Source organism: Festucalex cinctus, chromosome 10 (assembly GCF_051991245.1).
Source record: "Festucalex cinctus isolate MCC-2025b chromosome 10, RoL_Fcin_1.0, whole genome shotgun sequence".
Classification (NCBI taxonomy): Eukaryota; Metazoa; Chordata; class Actinopteri; order Syngnathiformes; family Syngnathidae; genus Festucalex; species Festucalex cinctus.
Window position 1 is genome coordinate 24,345,729 of NC_135420.1, and position 26,740 is coordinate 24,372,468.

General features: G+C 40.1%; 3 protein-coding genes across 6 annotated transcripts in view; 1 reads left to right on the plus strand and 2 right to left on the minus strand.

Annotated features, from left to right (window-relative positions):
- Nucleotides 1–11,605, minus strand: dpt (dermatopontin). 2 transcript variants are annotated; one of them, XM_077534322.1, is made up of 5 exons: nt 11,439–11,605; nt 2,481–10,860; nt 638–763; nt 374–481; nt 1–291 (listed from the first exon to the last, which is right to left on the minus strand). In XM_077534322.1, exons 2-5 carry the CDS (start codon nt 2,771–2,773, stop codon nt 225–227), a joined length of 594 nt encoding a protein of 197 aa, XP_077390448.1. In that variant the 5' UTR covers nt 2,774–10,860; nt 11,439–11,605; the 3' UTR covers nt 1–224. The 2 variants fall into 2 exon arrangements, with proteins under 2 accessions (XP_077390448.1, XP_077390447.1); XM_077534321.1 differs by lacking the exon at nt 11,439–11,605 and having other exon boundaries at nt 2,481–10,950.
- atp1b1a (ATPase Na+/K+ transporting subunit beta 1a) lies at nt 10,198–22,559 on the plus strand. The gene is made up of 6 exons (XM_077534318.1): nt 10,198–10,585; nt 16,655–16,783; nt 18,447–18,606; nt 19,590–19,770; nt 20,093–20,176; nt 20,504–22,559. Exons 1-6 carry the CDS (start codon nt 10,492–10,494, stop codon nt 20,759–20,761), a joined length of 906 nt encoding a protein of 301 aa, XP_077390444.1. The 5' UTR covers nt 10,198–10,491; the 3' UTR covers nt 20,762–22,559.
- The window catches only part of nme7 (NME/NM23 family member 7), a 15,320-nt gene continuing 11,074 nt past the window's right edge, over nt 22,495–26,740 (minus strand). For all 3 annotated transcript variants that reach the window (XM_077534307.1, XM_077534305.1, XM_077534308.1), the window contains exons 11-12: nt 24,373–24,480; nt 22,495–22,862 (exon numbers count right to left, since the gene is read on the minus strand). In XM_077534307.1, the coding sequence (XP_077390433.1) occupies nt 22,830–22,862; nt 24,373–24,480 (141 nt within the window). In that variant the 3' untranslated portion in view covers nt 22,495–22,829. The remainder of the gene's footprint in view (nt 22,863–24,372; nt 24,481–26,740) is intronic.

Sequence of the window (26,740 nt, forward strand, 5' to 3'; positions counted from 1 at the left end):
TAATCTTATGGTTACATGACAATATGGCTGCCAAACCTTCCTGTAACTGACCACAATTTAATGACATTTGCTGTTTAAACGTTTTATTTTTTTTATGTGCATTTTCAGTTGCATGCTAGTAAACGTTGATTATACGGGCCTGTGTTTGGCCCATAGAAAGTAACTACACGAACCACATGGTTGTCGTTACCTAATAGGTACATTCTTTCCTTTCTTGGACGCGTCTATAAATTCTCAAATTCACAGTCGAAGTCGGTCATTCTGCACAAGATGTACTTCCACTGGCGATCTCTGCAAGGAATATCAAGACAACGTTGTCAGTCGGGCAAGACAAGATAAAACCAAGAGGTTCAGAGAGCTGTTGGAAACAGACCTTAGCACTCCGCTAAAGGTGGTCTGAGCTCCTCGGATGAAGTACCCGTAGTTAGGAACCACTAGCTCGGCCTCCTCATGATGTTGTTCAGGAATGTCATTGGTCTTCCTGTAATGAAAAGCAACACATAATTCAACCCTGAAGCCTACCATTTTTCACATTCTGACGTGCCGACAAAAAAAACAAAAAAACAATTTAAACACTGTAAGGTACTTGAACTCAAGTTTTTCCATAAAAAAGCACATACAATATCTGCAAACATACATGCAGGAGTATGGACATCTCTGTTTGTAGTAGCAGCAGTAGAATTGCCATTCACGGTCCAAGACACTCTCAAAGTACTTGCTCTGCACGCCTGCCACCAGGCCGTTACGGGTACACTTAGAAGTCCTGTCAAGACAAAGGTGTAAATTAAATTAATTGGGTAGATAGATTGCACTTTATAAAACAACATACGGTAATTATAATTAAATAGAACGTAACCATTTGAACAGTTAGGCGTGCGTAGACATTTGCCATGACAACACGGTCTACTACGAGCCCATGGGGGATATTTCCCCCCTACGGCGTTCATTCAAACTGACTTGGAGTATGTTCGTGTTGAGTAAATGCGTTGCTTAATGGAGTGCTTGCCTTTGAATCAAGTCAACTGGGAGGCCGTAAATCCGGAGTTCAATTTTACGACGCTTCTTTCTTTTGTGGCCCAGCGAGGCATTTTGCTGGAGGTTCATTCACGGATTGTTGCGCAACCGCTGACATTTCACATGGAGTTGAAAGATGAATTTTCAACTTTTATTCAATCTGTAAATTTATCACTACTTTTATTTTTTAAACATTTTTTCATCGTATAGACCAGTGTTTTCCAGTGGTGGAAGTAACAGAAGTACTAAGTACTAAGTAAACCAAGATGAGCTTACCAGTATTTAAGTATTTATACTTTTCATGATATTTTGCTTGGTGATCATATGAGAATTTTTTTTTTTTAATTTAAAATATGCTCCTTAGCTCAACACAGTTTGGGGAACACAGCTGTAGAGTGTTGTGCTCTCATGCTTTACGATGTTGTGGTCGCTATGTTGCAGGACTTCTGCTAGCGTGTGGCTAATAAAATTAAAAAATGCAGCCTCCAAAGGGCCGTCAAAATGCACTTCATACTTTCCCACAAATAAAAGACATGTGTAACTTTACGAGAGTTAAGTCGCAATTTTATGAGACAAAAAAAGTCAACATGTTAAAAATTTGGGAAAAATGACGCCAAGCTCAACAACAGCAAATACCTTTACCAGCGTAAAGTTGTGATAGATGACAAAAAGTAATTTTAATTTTTGGAGGAAAAAGCTGTTGTATTAAAGACAGAAAGAAAGTAATAAGAATTAAACCACAATTTTATGAGAAGACATTATATTGAGGGGAAAAAAGGGGGGAAGTTGCTGTAATTTTATAAGAGTCGTAAAAAAATATAGGAAATGTAATAATTTGTCAGAAAACATCTTAATACTGAATAATGAAAGACAGACGAAAAATTATTAAGAGATGTAACAATAAAGTCACATCAAAAATACTTGACATTATCTTTGGTATTCAAACAAGGAAACAAATGTTTTAACTATTCACGAGAAAGGAAAAATTCAACATACAAATATTTAATGTTAAAAGAATCACGAAAAGTTGTATTAACAACCCAAAATGTAGTGTAATTATATGAGAAAAATTTGGATTAATTGGGAAAAAAAATCAGCATCAGATTATCCAAATAATCGTTTGTTATATTCCTACAATTTTGCAAGAAAAAGAGTTGCAACAATAACACAAAAACAATACAAAAAATGTCACAACCAAGAGAGAGAAAAAAAATCGAACTTTCTAAAAAAAAGATGACATTTCGAGAGAAAAAAAAGTAACAACAAAAGGAAATTTCACCATAATAAAGTGACAATAATAACAACAGAAAAAATATGTAACTTTATATCATGCAGTGTCCTCCCCGCAATCTGTAGTTGTGTAAATAAACCAACATTTTGTTAGCCAATTGACATTGTCACAGTGAAGTAAAAACGACTTTGGCAATTATGCTAATTAAACATGGCCCATAATAAAGGTCACCTACCATTCCAGGCCGGCACGGTTGATGTCGTCCCACCAGCAGTCCGTCGGGGGTCCCAGACGCTCGGGCGTGGGCTGGCACTCGAAGGACCAGATGCGGTCAGAACCGTCGGCGGCACTGTAGAAGCTCCTGATGGCCACCAGGGCTTCGCCGTGGGGGCACTGGAAGCTGAAACCCTGGCGATAGCCGTTGACCCAGCCCATGTCCTGGTGGTCGTGCAACTGCGGCTGAGGCTGAGCCTGAGCTTGGACCCAGACCACCAGGGACCAGGCCAACGCCACCAGAACCGGATTCATGTCGACGAGTGAGGGCTTGTGGCGCTCTCCCTCGCAAACAGCTGCTTATGAACCTCCAGATGTTTGGCATCTGGCGTGGATGTAAATGAGCTGCTGAGAGCCACGATCCAAAAGTCACTGGACCTCGGTGGACATTTTAAGGTGGACTCGGGGAAAAGAACTCCAGATTTGCTTTCAGTTTGTAAGGGTATGCCTTAAAAGGCAGGATTTTTTCATTGATTACATGCAATTCAAATATTGACGTCATGCTTTGTTAGCCTCTCTGGCGTGCACTCGCTCACGTGTTAGCAATTGTAGCCATGTGTTCCACTTGGATATAAACACCAAAAAAAAAAAAAAAAAAAAAAAAAAAGTGTTTCGGGGAAAGAGCACACGTGAAACAAAAGATGCAGGACACCTGGACCTTGCAACCAATTCACATAACATTTCAAAGTAGCCCAAGTTACGTAGTAACTTTAAAGTAGCTACGACGTGATTTACTTCAATTACGATATGACTCACTACAGTTATGATAAAGACATTTGTCAGATTATGACATCAGTCGCTCTAATTTTGACATGATTCACTCCAGTAAGACACAATTTACTGTAATGAAGCTACGTTGAGATCCGCTAGAATTACGATGCGATTTACTTTCTTAATGATTCAATATTAAATAATTCACTACAATTACCATATGATTTACATCAGTTATAATACACTGATTACTAAGTAAGCTTTACTCTAATTACAATACGACATGATTTGATCCGATATGATTCACGGCAACTCTGTGTATGATGGCATATATTTCACACCAATTGCTTTGAATTTTTTTTTTATTCCATACATAATGTGATGCCGTACAATTCCCTTTATGATACACATGACTCAATTACAAAACAATTTACTATAGTTACAATTCACTGTAATTATGATACAACACAGTTTTCTCTCATGTGACGCAATACGTAAAAATTACGTTAAGCACTTATGGTAGGATGTGACTCACTCCCTTTATGATGCAATATAATAAGATTGAATTGTATGTATGTATGTAGCTTGATTGGTAGCCAGGTAGGTATGTAGGTAATTTGGTGGTTACAAGTTTGGTAGGCTCCTCCCACATTCCAAAGACATGCATGGCAGGTTAATTGGGCGCTCTGAATTGTCCCTAAGTGTGCTTGTGAGTGTGAGTGGTTGTCCGTCTCTGTGTACCCTGCTTATTGCCCGAAGCCTGCTGGGATAGGCTCCACCACTCATGCGATCCTTGTGAGGAGCAAGCGGCTAAGAAAATGGATGTTTGGTAAGGAGGTTGGTAAACTAGTTGACAGGTAGCTAAGCAGCTAGCTAGATTCATAGCTTGGGTTGTTTGTAAATAGGTTTGTGGGCAGCGAGCTACTGTAAGTAGATTGGTAAATTATGGCCAAATATTTCATTTTCAACACTTTTTCAGGCATGTTTGTGTTGATTTTTTTTTGCGTATTTTAATGTTGCTAGAATGGAAAATAATAAGTCCAAACATTTTTTATAAGTCACATTTGTCTAACTACTTGTGAGTAGCACCCTAACAAATAAAAAGCATGACTATACTCGGTCTGCTTCAAAAGCTGATCGAACATGAAATAAAACAATATATCAGTAATATTATGCCTTGGAAAGCCATTAGTGCCATTAGTGTATCAATGCAGTGTATCAAAATCTCTTCATTAAGCTAATTGCCTAAAACGGGCAAAAAGGGCATTCACTGAAAGCCTCCATTTTACACACATATACACGCACACACAAACCACTAAGTGCTCTATCACTGAGTGTCGCAGTCATCTGTTCCCATTGGGGGGGGGGGAGACAGATGATGATGGAGCTAAATTAGCAAAGGAGCTCATTTTATTTACACGGTGTCACATTTCCAATCACTGTCCTGCCACATGCTGCATGCACTCATCGACTCAAGCTTACATAATCTACGCATAAAAGATTTCATAGACATCACGCTCGGTTTCAAGTCAAGGTGTTAAAATAATGGTAAGTCGATAATATTGTGGAGTCCATTTATACAAAATGTTTGCCAATTTTTAGCAATGCACACGGTTTTAGTATTCGGACTTCAAAGAAAAGGCAAAAAAAAAAAAGGCAAATCATAATAGCAAGAAAATTCCCATTTTAAGTCTTTTCTAGTTAGTATCTAGTTAAGTCAGTCTTCTGAATATCTTTCCCATTAGGACGTGTCTGTCAGCCGATGACACACTGTTTTCCAAGCATCCTCCGGTCTCCGCGGCAACCTGCCGAGCATCTCTTGTCACCCTGATTAGTGAAAGGAAGGCATCCATTTGTTCTTTTGAGGGCCTCGCCATTCCATACCAACCCCCCTTGTGATTATCTTCAAAGCATCCCAAAATAAAACGCTGGTCCATGTTCCAAAATAAGAGTCCTGAACGGGAGCACAACCGGCGAGTATTTATAGACGCCGGCGTCTATTTTAGGGTCGTCTATTGGGAGCGGGGCTTGTTGAATGTAGGGCTTCGTTCACCTACAATGAATGGTGCCTTGACTTCTGAATTTAACCAACCTCACAACTCAATTTTCTCATATCAAGTCATGTTTTGTTACATGTTTTTTCATAAATAAAATTAGACGTCAATTAGGGTACGATATGAGTCACTACCAAACAAAACCATTCGCTTGAGTTACAAGATGATAAGGATGGACGAACGAACAAGAGAATTGTATTCATAAGACCATTGATTTTGGCTCGTACTGTCGATTGTCGTTATAAAAAGGATTGTCTAGACGTTGTTAGGTGTAATGTTTATCTATTGTAATCCTTTATTGGTCCGTAAACCGTGACAATTACGGTGATAATCGTGACTTGTTTTGACAATAAAACACAGCCATAAACGTAATCCCATTATAGGGACCTGCAGCCCTAGTGCATGCTGGGAATTGCTTTGTTGACTTTTCATTTTCCATGCACACACAAGAGTCTGACCCAGGCCAAGAAAATCCTCGTAATAATTGTCTAAATTAAATTATGAACTACATATCAGACGTTAATAAATCGATGATTCATCCTTTATCAATGTTTCAGAGAATCAGGAAAGCGTATTGTATTTTTGCATGTTCTAATAGCGGGCCTGGCTGGGAGCAACATAATCCAAAATGACAACTGTTTACATGACGCAAATCTGGCTTCCATCGGAATTGGGCAATGAAATACATTTTCCACAAAGAAGGAACAACAACAAAATGGCCGCCGGGCTAATAGACTCTTTTGCCTCATTAGTCACTTTTTCCTATCAGTGGCCAGAAAGTCCTCCTACGTCTACATTTATATGATTTCAGACTGTCTGTTAACACACACTGTACATTCCATTGACAAACTCAAAGGCTAACATTGACTTCTGTTACAATTATGAATGGGGGCAGAGCTGAACACAAAAACCGAAAACAATCTGTGGTATGTGGCATTGCGCTAGCATGTCAAAAGGTCCCCCAGCATGGTTCTATTTCACCCTCATCAGACCTTTGCTACTTAATTGGGCTTCACTGATGAAATTAAGAGCCCGACCAAAAGGCCAACACAATAACCTCGCTGCTCCGAGCAACAATTAGAAGGGGTGGTTAAAAAAAAAAAAAAAACACACTGGTGGTTGTTCAGGAGGATGGATGCGTGTCTCAGATAAGATGAAAAGGCCTCGCTGGAAAAAGAAGCGTCACACCGGTTATTTTGGGAGCGTTTATTTGCCCGCAGTTTGCATGTTGTTTGTTGGCTTGTTAGCGTCGGTGTCGGGTTTTAGTGCCAAGAATGGAGTGAGATTTAAGATTTAAGATTTGCAAACAAAGACTTAAAATGATTGCACACACAGGCCAACAAGACAGGAAAATGTTCATTATTACTGCAATTTAGCAAGTGAACTATGAATATAAGTAAATATTAAAGTTTACTCATATACATAGTGTAAGGTAGATAAGTAGCTGTTTAGGCGACACCTGACATTGGATGGATGGATGGATCCAGACTGTAGTCTGAGTAATTATATAATTTCAGACTGTCTCTATAGTGAACACCTGCTCAATGGACGGATGAGCAACCCAAAAAAGTTCTATTTGGAGCAATTTTGTGAGGAAATCTACGATTTCAGATTGTCCCTAAAGGCAACACTAGCCATTAGATAATGAATGGATTTGTTATGATCGGCTTCGGAACATTTGCTAAGTGTGAGCAAATCTACAATTTCAGAATGTCCCTGAAGGCAACATCAAGCAACACCTAACTGTAGCTTGGTATATAAACATCTCCTATCATGGCTTTCCACAAGGTTTTTCAAGAGTGTTCATTGCAATTTTTGACTATTCTTCTGGAAGCACCTTTGTGAGATCAAACACAGTGACACTAGACAAGGAAACGTGACCCTCAAGTCTCTGCTTTAATTCATCCTCAAGATGTTCTATTGAGTCGGAATTCTGTGCAAGCTAGTCAAGTTCATCCACACCCAACTCACTCATCCATGCTTTAATTACAAACTTTGCTTTGTGAACTGGTGCACACTCAGGCACGTTGGAACAGGAAAGGACAAATCCCACAAATTTGAGAGCGTAGAATTGTCCAAAGTTTTGGTCCCTTCGTTCCAGTGAAAAGAAGTGCGACATAACAAGAAACAGACTGTGGTGACTAAAGCAAGGCCTCACAACGTGCAAGCTCACAACACAAGCTCCAGTTTACACCTTTTTGATGTATAGCTTCAACTGGCCTCAAGTGTACTCAGTGTTTACAAAGCGGATGGTTGCGTAAATTCACTTAACAGGTTTTACAACAACAACAAAAAACAAGTGCAGAGGTAATTGTGTGGAGATGTGTGGAGTTCATCTACAAAAACTAACCATAAATTAAGTTTAATTTTGAACTATATAACTCAGTAATGTCAGGAATTTTCAAAAGCTGAGTAGTTTTACTTAAAACACTGCCTGCCCATTGAGTTAAGCTTGTATAATGGCAACAGATAACTTGCCTTTGCATTATTTCCTGTGGGGGGGGGGGAGATGTTTTTCAATTACAACTTTGTGGAGGATACGATCCCGGGGTCCTTGACACGCTATTGTTGACGGGTTCGAGTCGGGTTGGCTCCCTGCATACCAGATTCCGTCCACAGGCCATCTCAGAATGCCGCACCTCCTGTTAATCTTGGCTAAGCCTTCGTCTGTGCAAACACGGCGAGCCTGCTATGCTATTGCCGCATAAAAAAAATAAATAAATAAATCAATAACGTCGCCGGCGCAGTGCATTACATTGTTTACTTTTTGGATGGAGTGTAAACAAACCCCACGCATCGTTATTCACAAAAACGTCACGTTTTTTTTTTTTGTGTGTTATTTTACCATCTTAACTGTACAAATGTACAAATTGCCGTATACTGGTAAGACAGTGGGACGATTTTATTTTAATTTTTTGCTTTGGCTTACAAACAGAAAAGATCAAAATATGGTGTCAGTGAACATAACTCCTCAGTTTATTACCTTCTCCTAGTTAAAGTTTGTCATCAAACAAAACAAACGTGATGTCAAACACGTTTGCTTATACATTTAGAAACTTCTTTTCACGTTGCTTTGCGTAAAGTAACACGATTTAATTTAGTGTATGTTCAGTACCAATTATCCATTGATCAATCGAGTAATCCGATATAAATGTAACTGAATTATTATACAACAAAATGCACATGAGGAGTTATTATGATGATTATTGTCCACTTGGGGTCTCCATTGTCTGCGACTTTGAGTGTGCATGGCTTTAAAAGGCGGGGCACATTTTTCCATATCCCTGTTATGTATGAAAATGTCAAAAGCACGAAATGGGACAAATAACCTATTTTAAAAAAGTAAAGCCAGACAAAGAGCAGGTTTTCTATCCCAACTGGTGAGTCAATTTTGCTGTGTCTCTGTATAAAACAGGCAAACGTAACGGCTACAATTGAAACTGAAATTAAACCATTAGCGCAAAATGTAACTGTGCACCATTTTATTTGTATCCATGAAGATACAGTATACATGGCAGCTACATGTCCGAGCAGCTGAGGCGGTAAGCTAATCAGGCCATAAATCAGACCCCCACCCCATCGCTCCCGTCTCTGTACTCATTATAAATCTGATTTGAAGAGCTTGGAGTGTGATTTTCAATTGTTCGGTAGCCAAATCCTGGCTCAATATTCCACACTCACACACGCAAACGTGCACACACACACACATACACGTATGAGGTGGAAACTTACTGCCTAGCGGGCACAAAGGCTGTGAATGGAATTTGTAGTGAGCCAGAGGTTTAACTGTTAAAATGAAAAAGACTATGCTAATTCCACCATAAAGACTCACTCAGAGAGGTCAAACAAAAGTGAAAATAAATTCCCCGACACGCACCTTCATCCGGATTCAAAATTGTGCTTGTTTTTTTGGACCATACATCCCACCATACATAAAATAGAGCAAAAAAAACAACTGAATATAAGGGAAAATGAACAAGCCATATTACAATGTTGATAAGTAAATAAAAAAAATAAAATAAATAAATGAATAAAATTGATGTAACGAGAGGATGATGCTTTTCCACTCCAGACCTATGGGTGGCAGTAATGAGCATTACAAGGCGAGGATGTGCTTTTCCGAACCACTTCCACAAGGTGCTCTAATGTGACACGTTGACTTTCTCGGAATTAAAAAAAATAATAATAATCTAGAGGTGGAACAATTAAATGATTAGTAAAACAAATAATCGACTATCAAATTAATCACCAAATATCATAGGCCTGAAATGTCTCCTCTTTACTCTTCCAACTTTGTGGCATGCACACACAGGCAACAACGAGGCACTCTAAAGTGGCTGTGCTCATCCCAGCAGACTATCCAAAGGGAAGCTAATTGCAGTTGAGCCAAAAAATGCGAATGAAGGCGCTCCACAAATGAGTAGTACAGTCAGTCGCAAGTTTTCAACAGTTAGGCTATCTTCAAACATGTATATAACATCTTTAGAAACACGCCTGTAAATTCACTTTACAGGGTCTTTATAAGGAAGATTTGATTTTTGAAAGTGGCCACTAAGAATCACTGCCCTAAGGGGTTATCAGCCACCATTTTGATTTCCTGTGCCCTGATAGATTTCCACGATTATTGTGGTCAAATAGTCCCTCCACTTGTCATATTAGCACCCACAAGGGAGTCACGTCACCAACCGTCACTACATTGGAGAGGGGGGCCTGGGGGGGAGGAGGGTACGGTTGCTATGGCACCTGGCCCATTTTGTCTTACTGCTCTTGGCAACTGTGCGACATTTTTTTCCCCTCCCATTTGAACCCCCCTCATCTTCGGGACTGCCTTTATTATGACGTCTTAGGGCAGCGCGCCACTCTGATTGGCTCGTCGCTCCCCCCTTTCTTACCCTCTCCTCTTCACTCTCGCTGTGTAACTTATTGCGGGAGTTTGCAGGCGGAGTCACACACGGTAGAGGAGAGAGAGAAAGAGAGAACGAGAAAGAGGAAAAAGAGAGAGAGAGAAAGAGAGAGAGAGGGGAGTGAGCGATTCAAGCGGCGGTGCGGGCTTACAAAGTGCCCTTTTCGCGTTTCCGGTGAGACGCAGCAGTCGTCTCCTCCGCAAAAACACTCCTGAGTGGTCGTGGGTTGCTCCTTTGAAACAGAAAAAAAAGAAGACACAAAAGTTGGAGCTTACCGGTGTGTGCGTGGGGGGACCTCTATAACATGTCGGGGAATAAGGACACCGACGGCGGCTGGAGGAGCTTTCTGTGGAATTCCGAGAAGAAGGAGTTTCTGGGGAGAACCGGCGGCAGTTGGTGTAAGTCTTCCGTTTTTTTTGTGTTTTTTTTTAGTAACTGTTGAATGTCACGAATCAAAAACGTTGTTTCCCTCACCACCTTCCTCCATTTTCTGGCGACAAGAAGGCTGCCTGCTTGCTTAGGCGGCAGCACCTGTTCGAGCTCTCCGCCGCTGACAAGGCTGCGTCGTGACTTGTCGGAGGCTTTTTTTTTCCCCCTTCTCTCCCTTCCACCACTTGGAAGTTGCGCCGTCATTTTGATTTTCGGAAATCGACGACGCTGAGAAAATGGGGAGCTTGGGCGCGAAAAGAGAACAAAATGGGGGAGACAACTTTTAAAGTAAAACGACTCATTTGGACTACATTAAGCGACCAGACTTGATAATTTGAGCTAATTTCCATTCATTTAATGTTACTACGTAGGGCTGGCGGGTAATAAAGGAAATATGACGGATAATAAAGGCGTAGTCGCCCGTGCTAGTGGTGAGGGGGTTGTTTATATATATATAAAAAAAAGGTCATCCCTGAAGGACAGCCAGTACCGGGCCACGACTTTTCATTCGTGCCGGTGGTGAAAGTTGTGCCCAATGGGGAGATCCCCACTCTCTCCTCCAGCATCAGGTCGACAAACTAGTTCACTGATTGTTCAATGACCGATTTTTTGTTTTTGTTTTGTTTATGGGAGCCTGCTTGTTTCCTTTTTCCACGAAAGAACAAAAATGACCACATTTTCCACCCTGAATAGTTAACATTCCGGTCAGTGTTGGCCTCATCAAGCTTGACGTGGTTGACTAATAAACACGTGATGTGGACCCCCCCCCCTCCCCATTTACAAAAAGTCGATTCCGGTACTGTCGAACTGATCACGACTCACATGTCTCGAGGGCTGTCCCTTCCACTCCTCCTCCTCCTCTGCCGTCGAACAACATAAGCGTGCATTTTCCGAAAAGAGGAAACTTGACTTTTGTTGTGTATTCATCCGCAAAAATGAACCCAAGTTCCCTTTTAATCGTACACGACCAGCTAATGAATGAAGTCACCGTGTCTGCTGGCTGTCATGGAAAGGCGTCACTTCGTCGCCATTAATGTTCGAAAGCAACAGGTTTGTTCTTTGACACACCACGGACCAAGTCGATGGCTACAAAATGACACAATGTGATATTGGATGGGGTTGTATTAATGTTTTAAGAAGGTGAATTTAAAGATGAAAGTTGCTTCAAAGGGGTCACAGTGTCCGTGAACGCACCACAGAGAGGGGCAAGGCTATGAAATGGAGGTGGGGGGGGGGGGTGTGAATGTGGTGATGGTTTGTTCACCACAAGCTCTCGCTGCAGTGTGTTGGGGGATGGGGCTCTTTCCATTGACTTGTTTCAGGTTGTTGTGCATGTTCCTGAACTGCCAAATAAACACTGGCTTATCCCCAGCCACTTGCAGTGTGTGGTTCCTCTTGAGGTGCCGCCCGTGTAAAAATCAAGTTCACGGTTGCGATTTTGACAAGTTTTGCGTACAAATGAAAAATAATTTAAAGACCATACCTTCCTTAAAGAAAGCAAACCACTAGAGACACAATCAGTTGTACTCAAATCCGTCAAAGGCATATTTTTAATACTTCATAAGTATAATTGTGTTGATAACTTTAGTTGTGGGAGTATCCGCAGCCCCTGTAAGAAGACAGGCTCATTATCTTGACTGCACACATGCAACAGTGTGCCGTTGATAATTTGATTGCATGTCCATCATTTTAGAAAAGTTACATCTTATGATGTTTTGATGCTGGGACGCTAGTGCCTTTGTCTTTGTTACATTGTGGGGCCCATACATGCGTGTTTTTCCAGGTTTGACTACCATTGTGGGGACCGACTTGAAATTGTGGGTACATTTTGGTGGAATGGGCAATCATTCTTGATGGTTCAGGTTAGGGAAAGGCATTATGTCAATGAGAACTCCCCACGATGATACAAAGATACAAAGTGTGTGTGTGTGTGTGTTTGTAAAGGTTTACGTTTGTGCTCTTTGAAAATGACGTCTTTTTATTTAATAAACACACTTTGACTTGATTAGGTAATTGGTAGTCTTTGAAATTGATAGCATGACTGTCACGTCTGTAAAAGCGGAGGTCAACAAGCAACCATGTTGTAGTAAGCAACTCAAAACACCCAACGGCCAGGCCATACATACTGCTTTGTGTTTATAACACCAAACAAGTGTGCACTTAGTACACTATCAACGTTCATACACGTGGACGAGCAGTATTTAAAATAAGCTGATGGTGGACATTTACAAAGAGAGACCCTTAACAAAAATGTAATACCGCTAAATAACTTGTCTTATCAATAGGGCAAAAGCTATTTCATATTTTTAGAATCGATTATTCAATCCAATTATCTCAAAATGCACATGAGGGGCAGGTGTTATTGTTGTTCACTTTGGCTATATTCTGAAGTTATAATAATTGGGCATGTAGGCTGGCCTGGTGAGTGATGTGGGAGTCAGCGTAGAGTTGGCTATTAGCTCAAGCTAGCGGCTAAATGTTAACTGCCTAATTTAAAGCGCACCTGTTGCTGTGCCTATCCTGCTGTGCACTATATTAACTATGTTAGCCCTGTGTGATCCCAAACTTTGGACATTTATGTCTTTTGTATAGTTTCTTCCTCCTGGTTCACCTTCATCAAGTCATTCAAATAATTGTTTCAACCCTAAATCACACAATAACGGCCAATACGACACCTGACAATCATTCGCTGGACTGCAATCACAAATTTCAAGTACTACATTTGAATCTAACGTCATAGACATTATGTACGCCGCAAAAGACTTCAAAATCTGTCGTTGCTATTCCCAGCGTGTCTCATTCTCACCTGTGATCATGAGAGGAAATGCTCATTTGCCTTACAAATAACCGGACGCTCGCTCGTAAAACGTATTGCGAAGAGTTTCCTGATAAACAGGTGCTGTGATTCCTACTCTGGCTAATAAAAAATAAAAATAATAATCCGGAGTGGATATTATAGGAAGTGTTGTGACAACAAGAAAAGTATACATTGTCTATAGTTTACAGTGTTTCTTATTGTCACAACTGGAAAATGAAATGATCCTTTTTTGTTATGCACACAAACGTACATGAAATTTGACCCATCACAGCGAACACACACTAATCGTGGCACAATGAGTAGGGGGCTGTTCGGGCCGGAATATTGGTGTCTTGTTCAAGTGTGTCCAGGGATGGTCTTTAACCGGGGTCCCCCCAATCTTCTTAACCGCTTGCCGCAAACATAAACTTAAAATGGATGCTACTCTCCGAAGGCAAAACAGTGGTCATCGAACCGGCACGCTACGATTACTTGAAACTTCTCAGTCAGCATGAGGCCAGCCGAGGTGGGTAAGGGAGGGGGAGGTCTGACGTGGCCCGAGGGGCTCTTGGCTGAGGCTACGGTCGGCCTGTCAGACTGGTTCCCATGGGTCCCACTTTGTAACTAGCAACAGAACGACACCTCGGGAATGCTGACATGACAACTGCAAACCTAGGCGACGATATATCAGCGTGTTAAAAATGTGTAAACGCTCGTGTCGGGTGCCCAATGTGATGAATGGCGTTTCCGATTTTGAGTGACATTATTGAAAATACAAATATTCAACTTGAAACATTTTTTTTTCCTCACTGGGTTTTGTCTGTTCGTCATAATTTCCTTCTTCATGATCTAGTTTCCGCCTTTCCTATACAAATATGAATATTACTGGTATCCTTTTTGGATTGTCTTCCCCCCATCTGTTTCGGATGCCTGCTTCCGGTTGGGGCGACTTCCAAATTAATGTTCAATTTTTAGGCATGGGACATTCATACTTTTCCGTTTTGATAGATTGTTGCGCTCAATCTTGTGAAATTGGCATACGGGAATTTATTTTATTTTTTTAACTTTCCAGGTGGGCACTGCTGAGTAGTGTTTTGGCCAATTCCGGAGTCAAATGTCAAACCTAAAATAGCTGCTTCCTCAACCCAACATGGCCTACTTTTCCATTTCAGGCACGAGTCCTTGCCATTTTACTGCTCCCAGTTTCTTGTTATTCGGTGAAACTGGTGTTGGGTCAGTTGAGCTGTGTTTCTCTGCCAAACCTGTTGCGGCTGTGGGCTACACAGTGGGGGAGGGAATCGGGGCCTGTCTGGAATGACTGGTGATGACTTATCCTGTACTTCCCTAAATGGCCCCCCTCTCTTGCAACCGGAGAGGAGTGGAAAACGAGGCGCTCTCACAATAGTTCCCTCACAAAGCTTCCGCCACGAGACGAGAAAGGGATCCTTTGTGGTTGTAGTTCATCATGAGGCTAACAATTACATGCAACGACTGGTCGCCCCCCTCCCGACAATACTCACGTGTTCACATTGCGTCCTTGAATTAAACCAGCTGTTCCTTTGGGGACTGTTCTTTACATAGATAAGCACAAATGAACATTTTGTCTCCCACCTGATGTATCACCACGCTGCTTTCTGATTCAATACATTTGTTACACATTTTTAACAGAACTTGATTGGTAATGTTTTCCTGACCGCCAAACAACTAATGAAAGATGGAATGTTTGCCGTTACAGTACTTTGTTTGAATAAACCAAGTGCAGACAACCTTGGATTGTCAACGGAATGTTTTACAGTGTCATGTTTTAACACGTATCAAACGTGCACTTCCTTTTCAAACAGTTTTTCGACAACCAGCCAAAACAATCAAAGTGAATTGACCATTTTTTTTTTTTTAAATAAAAGTGCCAACAATCTTGTATTATTAATAGTGTTTTGTATAAAGATGATCAATATCAACCTCAACTTCAACCTTGGATTAATGTTTTAGAGCATCATATTCTTTAAACCACGCCTCCCCACTTGAAGACAATCAAGACGAGAACAAATCGCTAATACTTTGTTTTAATAAACCAGATGCCGTTAATGTTGGATTTAGAACGTAACATTTAGAACAACCTGTATACTTCCTCAGAACACAACTGAACTGCCCACTTTGTTTTGAGACCAAGATTCAACCCAGACCGCACACAATTACAGTTCATTTGTTTTAATTCACGAAATGCCCTGCCACCGATGCTGGATTTTGAACCTCATAACTCTGGGAGAAGCCATCACCAATTTGGACTAAAATGTCCCAGGCACGCACGGAGATGCAGAGTTGAAAAGAGTTTTGTAGGTTTTGTAGGTTACGACATGACTCCTTCTTGTGATTGGCTCCAAGTCAGCCCTTTGATCATTCGGAAGCTCCAAAATTGTATTCCTGAATAGCCGATATGTCGTAATAAAGTTTCTGCCATTTCAAAAATGTTTACACAAGCAGAAAAGTGCTTCCCGCTACATCTCATTTTGTCTGTGCTATGCTGGTTTGCACCTGCTTTTTAGATGTGCTATTTAAAGCTGCAAAGTCAGTCATCACAATTTGTGTTAAGTTTGATAAATCACTTTGAGTGTGCTAAATCCACGCCTGTACTGTATGTACTCCTCCAAAAATCTGAAGCAATTTGTTTTTTTGTTTTTTTTGATGAATCAACTGTGTGTACTATCAACTATCAAGACAAAAACAGCCCGTAATAAACCAAATTGGAAATACTCTGTCTCAAATATGAATAATGTTTTTGAAAGTAGGGTTTTTAGTATTTCCATTGGTGACCTAACATTTCCAGTTTAGACCACAATTAGATCAACAGACAATAAGGACGAGTTTGCCGTTGCAAATGCTAAAAGATTGACGTTATGTTTCAGAACATTATGTGTTTTCATTTGTTGTCCATCAGTTGCCACACTTTCCGAAGAACTGATTGAAATTACTTTGTTTTTATGAACAATATTACTGATAATGGAGTCTTAAGTATCCCTAGCCAAGTGGTCACCGAAAACTTGCTGTTTCGACCACACAGTCTTCTGAAAATCAACAAAAACGATCATGACTAAATCGGCATTGTTTTGTTTCAATAAAACATACGCAAAAAGCTTGATGTCATGTTTCTGTGTTTTTTGCTTCCATTTTATTGTTGTAAAGGCACAAAATGTGATGCTGGTGACATGATGACAATCTGGTGTCCTTCTCGTTTTGTCTACAGTCAAAATCTTTTTGTTCTACGTGATCTTCTATGGATGCTTGGCGGCCATCTTCGTGGGGACCATTCAGGTGATGTTGCTCACCTTGAGCAACTACAAGCCCACCTACCAGGATCGGGTGGCCCCCCCAGGTATGAGCAAGTCAACATGGTCAACAGCAACGTACTCTGACCTTAGATAGCGTCAGCCATTTTGTCCTTCACTCACATGGAAACCTGTCAATGCCGGCTCCCCCTCAGGCCGCAGGAAGTGTTGCGGCTCACATACGATAAATATGTGCACCGGGGGGACGCACGGCCGGGCTTGTGGCGCGAGGCCTCTCTAAGCTTGTTGATTAGCGGGACAAAATGCTCTCTGTAATGCGTAAGCTTTCATTTCGAAACAGCAGCAGCAGCACATGTTTGGGCGGTATTTTTAGAGGCCATTGTGAAGCTCCTGGTGGTTTTAGTTTACCGCCTGTCAAGCCTGGCGTGACTGTCGGCCTGCCGACTTTGGTTTACAGCAGTGTGACTGATAAAGGAAGCAGAGGGGAGGTTTTCTTTTCTTTTTCTTTTTTTTTCTTCTTCACACTGCCGCTAAAAAGTTTCCACTGTGAAGGAGTCACGGGTGAAAAGGGCGGGAGGGACGCTCACAAGTCACACACGTGTGTAAGATCTGCACAGCGCTACTACTACTGTGTTTCCGTATGATAACAAAGATGGCAGGAAGAGGAAGTGCCGTCAGAGAACACTTAAAAGCAGACTCATTCGGCTTTTTCCCTCCCAGATTTAAACAGTGCCTGGATGTCTTCAAAAGTTTGGGACATGCATTGCTGAAAATAGCCCCGAAACAAGAATAATGGCACTCTTTTCAAACAACTCTGTTGAAATCATCCGGTTTTCAATGACTTGTGCTTAAGCGGGCCCCGTGTGTTGGTTATCACAAGTTTCTTCCACACTGATCACTCAGTATTTTTCCAGCTTTTACCAGCTCATTGTCCTGACACAGAATGGTGTGCTGACCAGCACAATTGGGTAAAATTTACCCAATTTTTCATATAACAGAGATGGAACGCCGGCAGTCGTTACCAGTAGGCTGTACTTACGAATTATAATGCAAAACAGGTTGCTTTGATCTGCTTGTTGTGTACTGTAAAGTTGTTACTTGGGACTTATTCATAGCCAACTAGAAACTTGATTGTTAGTCTATTTATTCTCTAAGGTATTTCCAACTCTTTACCTCTATACCACATATTTAATATTTGCTTAAGTGCAGTTTTTGTGAGTTTTTCATTCAATATCCTTGAGAATAAAAACGTATTTGTTTTTAATAAAAACTTATTTGCTCAATTTAAGACGCCCTATCAGCATGAAGTACCATCGATATAATTGATTATTATGATAATTTCTGGATAAATAAAATGTGCCCCAATACCAAATAAAATACCACACTCGGTCTAACCCACAGATTGACATACGTCGCCGTGCCAGACTTGTGCCCTCCAAGTTCATACACCAAATTGTGTAATCACGTGATAGAGAAAACTGCATCGGCTGTGTGAACGGGCACTTAGGACAGTTTGGTCTGAAAGGCAAAGTCTAATGAATCCTGGCTCTACCGTTTCATTCTCCTGATGTGCCATTTACTGAATCTGAAATTCCGAACTTTTGTCTTATTTGTCAGCATTTTTGTCTCATATTCATCTTTCAATCTGGAACCCGAATGTCTTCGGTATACAACAAAAACAAAGCTGTTGCAATACTTTTGTAGGGGACAGCATGTCCACCTTTTAACTCTTTCCTTCCTTTCTTGCAGGTTTGTCACATACGCCACGCTCTGAAAAGTTCGAGATATCATTCCGCAAGAGCGACCCAAAGTCGTACGAGAAGTACGTGGCAAGCATTAACAAGTTCCTCACGCTCTACGACGACGATCGCCAAAATGACCTGCAGAAATTTGAAAGCTGCGGAGGCAAGTTTTTATTAGTCAATAAATGTATGTCATCATTATTACAGGAGTGTCGGTTGCGATCAACCAAACATGCGATACAATCATTGTTAGTTTTAATAAACCAAGTGTTTGTTTTACCATCATTTAGTTAGATAAATATAACATGGTACATTTGTCCCCATGATATAAAAACCTATGGTTTTACTTTGTTGTCAGTCAGTCTCCTTCTTGTCTTTGCTTTTTTGGCCAGAAACTGGTGTTCTTTGATAGGCAGTGTCCAATAGCAAATTCTGATAGCTCTAAAATGGTTCAGTAAATAATCCTTTTCCATTGCATGCAATGCAATCTATTTTACTGTTAAGCTAGATAGTGAATATTTAGTAACTATAGTAACAGTAAAGAAATTAAATCAAAATAGAATACAACAGTGACAGTATTCATTTCTCAGAAAATGAGCAGCTATGAGCTAATTTTCCAGCCTTCTACGTTTTGTGAAGCAACATCAAAGCAGAAACAATGTGATGTCAGCCCTGCTAGTGAGCCATGTTATCTGTCTTGTAGCAAGTCTATTCACTAATTGTTGACACGCAGACTCTCAGAGCTGGTTTCAAGTGTTTATTTCAAGACAGCCTTTTATTATCCTAACATTAGCTTGAAATTGTCGTACAGTGATGGTTGGCACTATCGTAAATGTGTACTGTATTACAATATCGCTTAAATGATCCTTTCCTCTACAAAGCTGTGGAAACTCAAAAATTCCTGAAAGAGCAACTTTTTTGACAAAGGGGGATTGTCGGGATGACTGACTGCTTACGCCTACAACTGGAGAAGGAGGAGGTCATGTCACTTGGTCTTTAATGACAACTTAAAAAAAAAATACCATTAATGGAAGATTTTAGCAGTTATGAAATCATGACTATTTAAAACTGCGCACATGTATATCAACAATGGGCTTACGTTATAGAGTGAAAGTGTTACTATTGTGTTCATCTGTGGCCGCACAGAGAGCCCCGAGTCGTACCGGGAGCGCGACAGCATGGAGAGCGACCAGGGTCAGCGCAAGGCCTGCGTCTACAAGAGGTCCTGGCTGGAAAGCTGCTCGGGCAAGAGCGACAGCACCTACGGCTTCCAGAACGGATCGCCGTGCCTCATCGTCAAACTCAACAGGATCGTCAATTACAGGCCAAAGGTGGGTGGAAAAAAAAAAAAAAAAGGCTGCTCATGTCGCCTCTTCGCCATAGCCAGAATTAAAGATCCTCAAATGGTGGAATAGCAATTTATGACTTTAGTTTCTGAGAGTTTTGTCCACTTACATTTGTAATTGGATGAGCCTGGCAAATTGGGTGGAATCACAAGTATTTTATAAAGCCTTATCTGTTATTTTTTAAAAATAAATGCCTCCCTTTATTTTCAATAAAATAAAATATCAATTTAAAAAAAATAAGTCTTGTTTGTCCCAGCGTGTAGCGCACACTTCCTAACTGTCTGCCATTTTGTTTGTGCAATTGCAGGCTCCAGCCAGTCATGATACGCTGCCTGGGCCTCTTCAGGGCCGAGTGAAGAACAACTCCATACCCATTTTCTGCAAGAACAAGGTGAGTCTAACGCTTCCAGATTCACCTGTGACCAAAATTCACTATATAGAGAGACTAACAAATTAGCACTTAATAGACATGAAAATACAGTGGACCCCTGATTCACATGATGTTACTTATGGGAACTTATCAATACATAGAAATACTCACAAGTATAAATTCTCTTGGCTTTGTGAGAACTACTAATATCTTAGTATGGGACCTTCTCTGACTATCAACGCTGCATCCTCATCCAGTAAAGCTCAGTCTTATCGGGCAAGTTTGCTGTACTCCACTCAAAAAAAAATGCAAACAACTCTAACCGAATCATCCCAATTCCGGCCTCAGCGCGAGGAGGACGCAGACAAGATCGGCGAGATCAACTACTTCGGCTTCGGCGGCAGCTTCCCGCTGCAGTACTATCCGTACTACGGGCGGCTGCTGCACCCCAACTACCTTCAGCCCCTGGTGGCCATCCAGTTCACCAACATGACGCTGGGCCAGGAGCTACGCATCGAGTGCAAGGTGTACGGCGCCAACATCAATTACAGCGACAAGGACCGCTATCAGGGACGATTCGACGTCAAGTTCACCATCAACTCGTGACCTCTTCGGGTCGCTCGCTCGGTCAGTCAGTCGGCGCGCACTATTCATCACCAAACCCCCCACCCCCCCCCCCCCCCACCGTCTTTTTTTTTCTTTTGACATGCAACTCTCCAAAAAACATGTAGAGCCAATTGAGATGATAAAAGTAAACACAACTATAGTTCGTCTCAGCATTCACACTATACATTTCCCCAAGGCAAATGAATAATTTTTGTGCCATTTATGCATGTCAACTTCATATTTCTTTCGAAAATCGTGCCAAAATTGAAAAATGTCGTCACATTTAATAATGTCAAGATATTTCAAGCATCTTTTGTTTGTTGCCAAACTCCTTTTTCAAAAGGAATTAAATGATAATTCATAATTTACTCCCTTGATATTGCACCAAATACAGTGTGACTAATGATCCGTTAAAAAAAATAAATAATAATACGTTATAAGGTTTCACATTTTGCCAAAAATATAAAATTATAAGATTACAACTTCTTCCCAAAAATCTGGATTTATTACAATATGAGACGTTCTTGTAAAATTAGGACCTTTGTAAGATTTTTACTTAAAAAAACAACAAGAGAGGATGACAAAAAAAAGGAACTTTTTAACAATCCAATAAAACCAAGAGTGATGGAAGGAAAATATTTTATTCATCGTAATGGAAACCTTAAAACATGCCTTTTAAGAAACAATGAATTTTTATTTAATTTTTTAAATGACGTCCTGTAGATGACATCTTTCTGTACGAACCCATTAAATCATTGTTTGATTGCGAATGGCGTGTTTTAAGGTTTCAATAAAATATTTTTCTCCCATCACTCTTGGCTTTATTGAATTGTTAAAAAGTTATCTTTTTTTGGTCACACTGTACAATTTTTATTTTTGTTATATTTTCTTTCTTTTAATGTATTTTTTTGGCATTGAAATGATTATGCTACACTGCCATATGTTGGCTACCATCATAAAAACTGAGGCCACTTCCCCCTCCCTGTCCGCCACTTAACCCACTTTTAGGTGCTGCCCCACCGTTTTAAAATTCACTGCTCTACAGGACCGTATTCCATTTGAGAGAGAAAAAAATAATAATAATAATTGTGCGCTTCATTCCCACTCGGGCTTCTCGTGTGTCTGTTCCAGGGTTTTAGGATGTGGCGTAGCAATAGCAAAGCAAATCAAAACATATTTATTCTGCTGTACATTGATGACTTGTACTCCTGCTGGAGCCATAGAGACGCGTCCATACTGACTAATGAGAAAAAAAAAGAAAAAGAAACCTGCAACTCCACTACTACTACTTATTACTACTGACGTGTTTGTGTCGTAAAATCTCGTCTCGTCCGCTTCTGTGTGTGCGTGTGCCTGCGCGTGCGTGTGTGTGTGTGTGCGAGCGACTAACTGAAATACTAGCGCGGTACTGGACACCATCAAGGAAGGATCCATCGTTTGTACGCTTTTCATTCCCCCTCCCTTTTGTCGTTTGTAGTTTTTTTTTTTTTTTTTTTTTTTTTGTAGTTCCTAGCAGATTCCTGTACTGTTGAATGTTTTAGCCATGTTCATGGTGGAAGAATTTTATATTTATGCAGTTGTACATTTTATTTCTCTTTCAGAAATGTCATGTTTTGAATCTGATACCAAAGTAGTCGCTGGTTGAAAACATAAAAAATAAAAATAAAAAAAAAAGTATCAATGCAGTATCCCGTTACATGTTGACAAAAAGAAAGAAGAAAATAATCAAAACATTTTGTCAGGAGTCTTCTGGTCACTTTATTTAATCTGGCTGAAACAATAAACAACAAAAAAGTCACATGATGTTTGTGTGTCAATTTTTCTTCTTTGCCATTTGCTGTCCAAAAAAGCTTGTCGACGTTGAGTTTATCTTTGTTAATGAGTAAAATTAAAGATCAGTCACTTAATAGGGATGAAACGATATCCAAACGTCAAAATATGATATAACGATATGAAGCTCACGATACGATAATTATCACGATATTGTGGGGAGGTTGGCGATATTTAAAAAAAGGTCAACAACAACCACAACAACAAAAGTCTTGACGTGTCGGGATTTTCTTTGCGGTCAGCCGTCCAAGATCTTGAAGAAGTACTGCACCTGTGGACCACAAAATGGCCGCCCCCGTCAGGTTGAAGTGGCAAATGGTTAACAAAGAGGCATTATGTTACGACAGCACCCTCAACCCCCACCCGCTCGGCCGCTGCTAAACAAAAGCTTTTGTTTCAAACCCCGCCGTCATTCTTGTTCCCGTCACACCGTGAGAGATCTGAGGCGGGCGGGATCCGGGGGGGCCCACGCTGCGGTCATGAGACTCAAGTTTGAAACATTGCCCCTTTCACACTGCCGTGTCGTGTGTAGGTCGCGCCAATAGGCATGGGGGGATATGAAACAAACATCGGCAAAGGTGCATTTTGTGTATTTATGAGCATGATAGATTGCGTAAAGAGTTTTCTTACCTTAATCAGAAATGTCACGCGTGTGACACAAGAAGCCGTCTCGCGCGATCACACGTGAACTCACAAAAGTCGAAGAGCAGCAGAATGTTCCGAATATGTGCCGACGTTCCTCGAATGTTTCCAGAGGCCAGAGTGTTGTTGTGATATGGCGGAAAAAGTATTGCTTTGGAAAATACTTCTAAATGGTAGGGGAACCGCAATTTCAACTAATTTTCTTGAAAATAGGCGACTTTTAGTGTCACGAGGTTGGAACTTTTTGTGTATTTTATTTTATTTTTTTTTAATAAATTGAAAATTAGGATAAACAAAATTACACATTTTGTTTCCCAAATATTTTTTTAGGGAAAAATTCTTCACTATTTTCCTAAAAAAAAAAAAAAAAATCTCAAAAACTCAAAATTTAGAATTTTAGTAAATTCCTTTTTTTCTTTTGCTTTCTTAATACAAAATATTTTCTCTGACATTAATTTTGTCTCAAATCTTTTTAACCCCTCCAAAGACAGATTTTCCCCTCAAATTTTAGACTTAATTATTATTTTTTTTTAACTTTTTTAAAAACATTTTTAAGAACAGACTTTTGAACATGACATTGAAAACCTTTTTTCCTATGGAAGCATATTGCATTCACTTGGGGAAAAAAAAATCCTGTTTTTCTGACAAATTTTTTTGGGAGCTTTATATATATGTATATGTATATATATATATATATATGTATATGTATATGTGTATATATATATATATATATATTTATATATATATATATATATATATATATATATATATATATGTATATGTATATGTGTATATATATATATATATATATATATATTTATATATATATATGTATATATATATATATATATATATATATATATATATACACACATATACATATATATACATATATATATACACATATTTTTTTAATGTTTTTCTGAATAGTTTTTTAAAATATTTTTTATATTTTACTTTTCTAAAAAATCGGTACTATTTTCTAGAAAATACCCCCCCCCCCCCCCCCCCACACACACACCCAAGTCTTTCATCGAAATTTAGAATTTTGCGTGGGCTCCCATTTCTCCCTTTTGCCTCTGCTGAGATGCGTCCATATCGCACAGCTACAGCATTTAGCGCGGTTAGCTAACACCCACCTCCAAGATGGCGTCTTCGGGAAGGTCTGTGCAGTGGACGGCGTTCTTCACCTTGTCGATGCCGTAAATGGCTCGCAGCGTGGCCGGACGGACGTGGCGAGCGGTCTCCTGCGGAGAAATAAAAGTTCACCACGGTAAGTACTATCCTGAAACTGACATTTATGACACTCGCTGAACACTACGGAAACACAAGTCCCATGATTATACGGTCTGATGAATGGCACCAAAAGTGAGTACTACTGCCTTTGTGTGAGACCCAAAATGGCCGCTCAGACGGTATCCTGAGCGCCAGTGTCCTTCCTTGAAGGTCACTGGCACCGTGCCTCCAGGAAATGAAACCCTCCCACCGGGTCCCAACACGCACACAAATACAGACAAGTGTTAACTCTATGGAGAGGAAGCTGACAAAGAAAGCAGATCATGAAGCAAAGTTGACCCCGTTTGTAAAAGGCAGGAAGTATAAAGCCATAGAACACAATTCCTGACGACCTTCATTGTCCTCTAACATAAAGAGGCTCTTATGTGCGTTATTTTCATCAATGATTAATGTCATTTATTGCGCACAAAAGACTCATTTGTTGTATTTGGGGGAGAAGTAATTAATGCTACATTTCCATGTGTGTACAATTGTTATGTTGATGACGCCAAATCTGTCGTACATACCCGTTACGCGCTTTGCTAGCATACTATGCTAGGTTCAGTGCTACGTTAGCGAAGCAAACGCTACAATTTATGTCCGTACAGGTTAATGGGCCTTATGCGGCTGCTGAATGTAACTAGTAAAGTAACTTCTAAAAGTTACTCTTAGTAACTTTTAAAATCAAGTAAGCAGTAAAGTAACAGCATTACTTTTTTTCTTTTAGAGGTGTAATCAGATTGTTTTTACATTTGCACTAAATCATAGAAAATTATTTTAGAAAATAAACAAACTATTACTTTGTAGAGGTGTAATCAGATTACTTTTTTTCCCAATGAAATTGCATAGAAAATCTTAGTTACATTTAAAATCAAGCAGTAAAGTAACTGCATTACTTTATATTATAATGAGATTACTTTTCCATTTAAATTACATTGCATAGAAAATAACGTTAGATATTTTTAAAGGGATACTTGACTCATTGAGCCATTTTCAGCAGTAACTAAAAAGTTAATATTTTGTCTATAATTAATGTGGTAACTTCATTATTTTTCATGTACAATGAATACCTTTAAAAAGTAATTTTTCTACTTGCTGTCGACTGATGATGACATCACCTGTGCTGAGGAAGTAGGTAACGAACTTCCTCACCTACTTCCTCAGCACAGGTGATGTCATCATCAGTCGATAGCAAGTAGAAAGATGACTTTTTAAAAGGTATTCATTGTACGTGAAAAATAATGATTTTTTTAAATCAAATTCATTCTGGACAAAATATTAACTTTTCACCGCTTGAGTCAAATGAATCGAATCGAATCGATTGAGTCAAATATCCCTTTAAAATGAAGCAGAAGAGTAACTGCATTACTTAGAGGTGTAAACAGATTACGTTTTCCATTTACATGACATTGCATAGAAAATAATCTTAGTTTTCTGATGACTTCATTTTAAAAGTAACTTTTTACTTTTTAGGTGTAATCAGATTACTTTTTCCATTTACGTTGCATAGAAAACAATCTATTACTTTTGAAGTGGGGTAAAGTAACTGCATTACCTTTTAGAGGCATAATCAGATTACTTCTTCCCAATTACATTACATTGCATAAAAAATAATCTTAGTTACTTTTAAAATCAAGTAACTGAATTACTTTTTAGAGGTGTAATCAGATTACTTTTGTTCCATTTACATTATCTTGCATGGAAAAGAATCTGTTACTTTTGAAAATGGCACTGTACGTATAGATGATGTAAGATCATAGCTATAGAACATGACATGGAAATTATGACGCCACACGGGCGCAACAGGAGTTGAATGCGGAACGGACCAACGTCAATGGCGGCGACATACGCTGAGATGGAGCTGCCGGTTAGAGCGGCCCTGGGGGAGGTAATAATGACGGAGGCGTTTGCGTAACTGCGTCGGTTCCCAGCGAGCGACCTTCCTCCGCGGCTGTAATTGGATTGCGATGACTGAGCGAGAGCTCGGACCCCCCTTCTCGCTGGCGTCACGGCCCGCCGCGTCCGTCAGTCTGTCTGCGCACGTGCGCGCACACACGTCCGCCAGTTTGCATCGGGGAAATGAAAAATGCCGTTTGCAATACAAGAAGCATCAAATGAATACTCAATCGGTGCCTATAAAGAGCTTTACGGACGAACTTTCGTCAGCGTCACATGGACAAGATGGACGACATGACAGCCATCATCACTCACGTTAGAAAGGACAAGAAAAAG

Coding starts and splice junctions, on each gene's coding strand:
- atp1b1a (XM_077534318.1), top strand. CDS start 10,492: ATGTCGGGGAATAAGGACACCGACGGCGGCTGGAGGAGCTTTCTGTGG. Junction 16,784..18,446: donor GGATCGGGTGGCCCCCCCAG/GTATGAGCAAGT, acceptor CCTTTCTTGCAG/GTTTGTCACATACGCCACGC. Junction 18,607..19,589: donor TTTGAAAGCTGCGGAGGCAA/GTTTTTATTAGT, acceptor CCGCACAGAGAG/CCCCGAGTCGTACCGGGAGC.
- dpt (XM_077534322.1), bottom strand. CDS start 2,773: ATGAATCCGGTTCTGGTGGCGTTGGCCTGGTCCCTGGTGGTCTGGGTC. Junction 764..2,480: donor AACCGTGCCGGCCTGGAATG/GTAGGTGACCTT, acceptor TTGTCTTGACAG/GACTTCTAAGTGTACCCGTA. Junction 292..373: donor ACCTTTAGCGGAGTGCTAAG/GTCTGTTTCCAA, acceptor TATTCCTTGCAG/AGATCGCCAGTGGAAGTACA.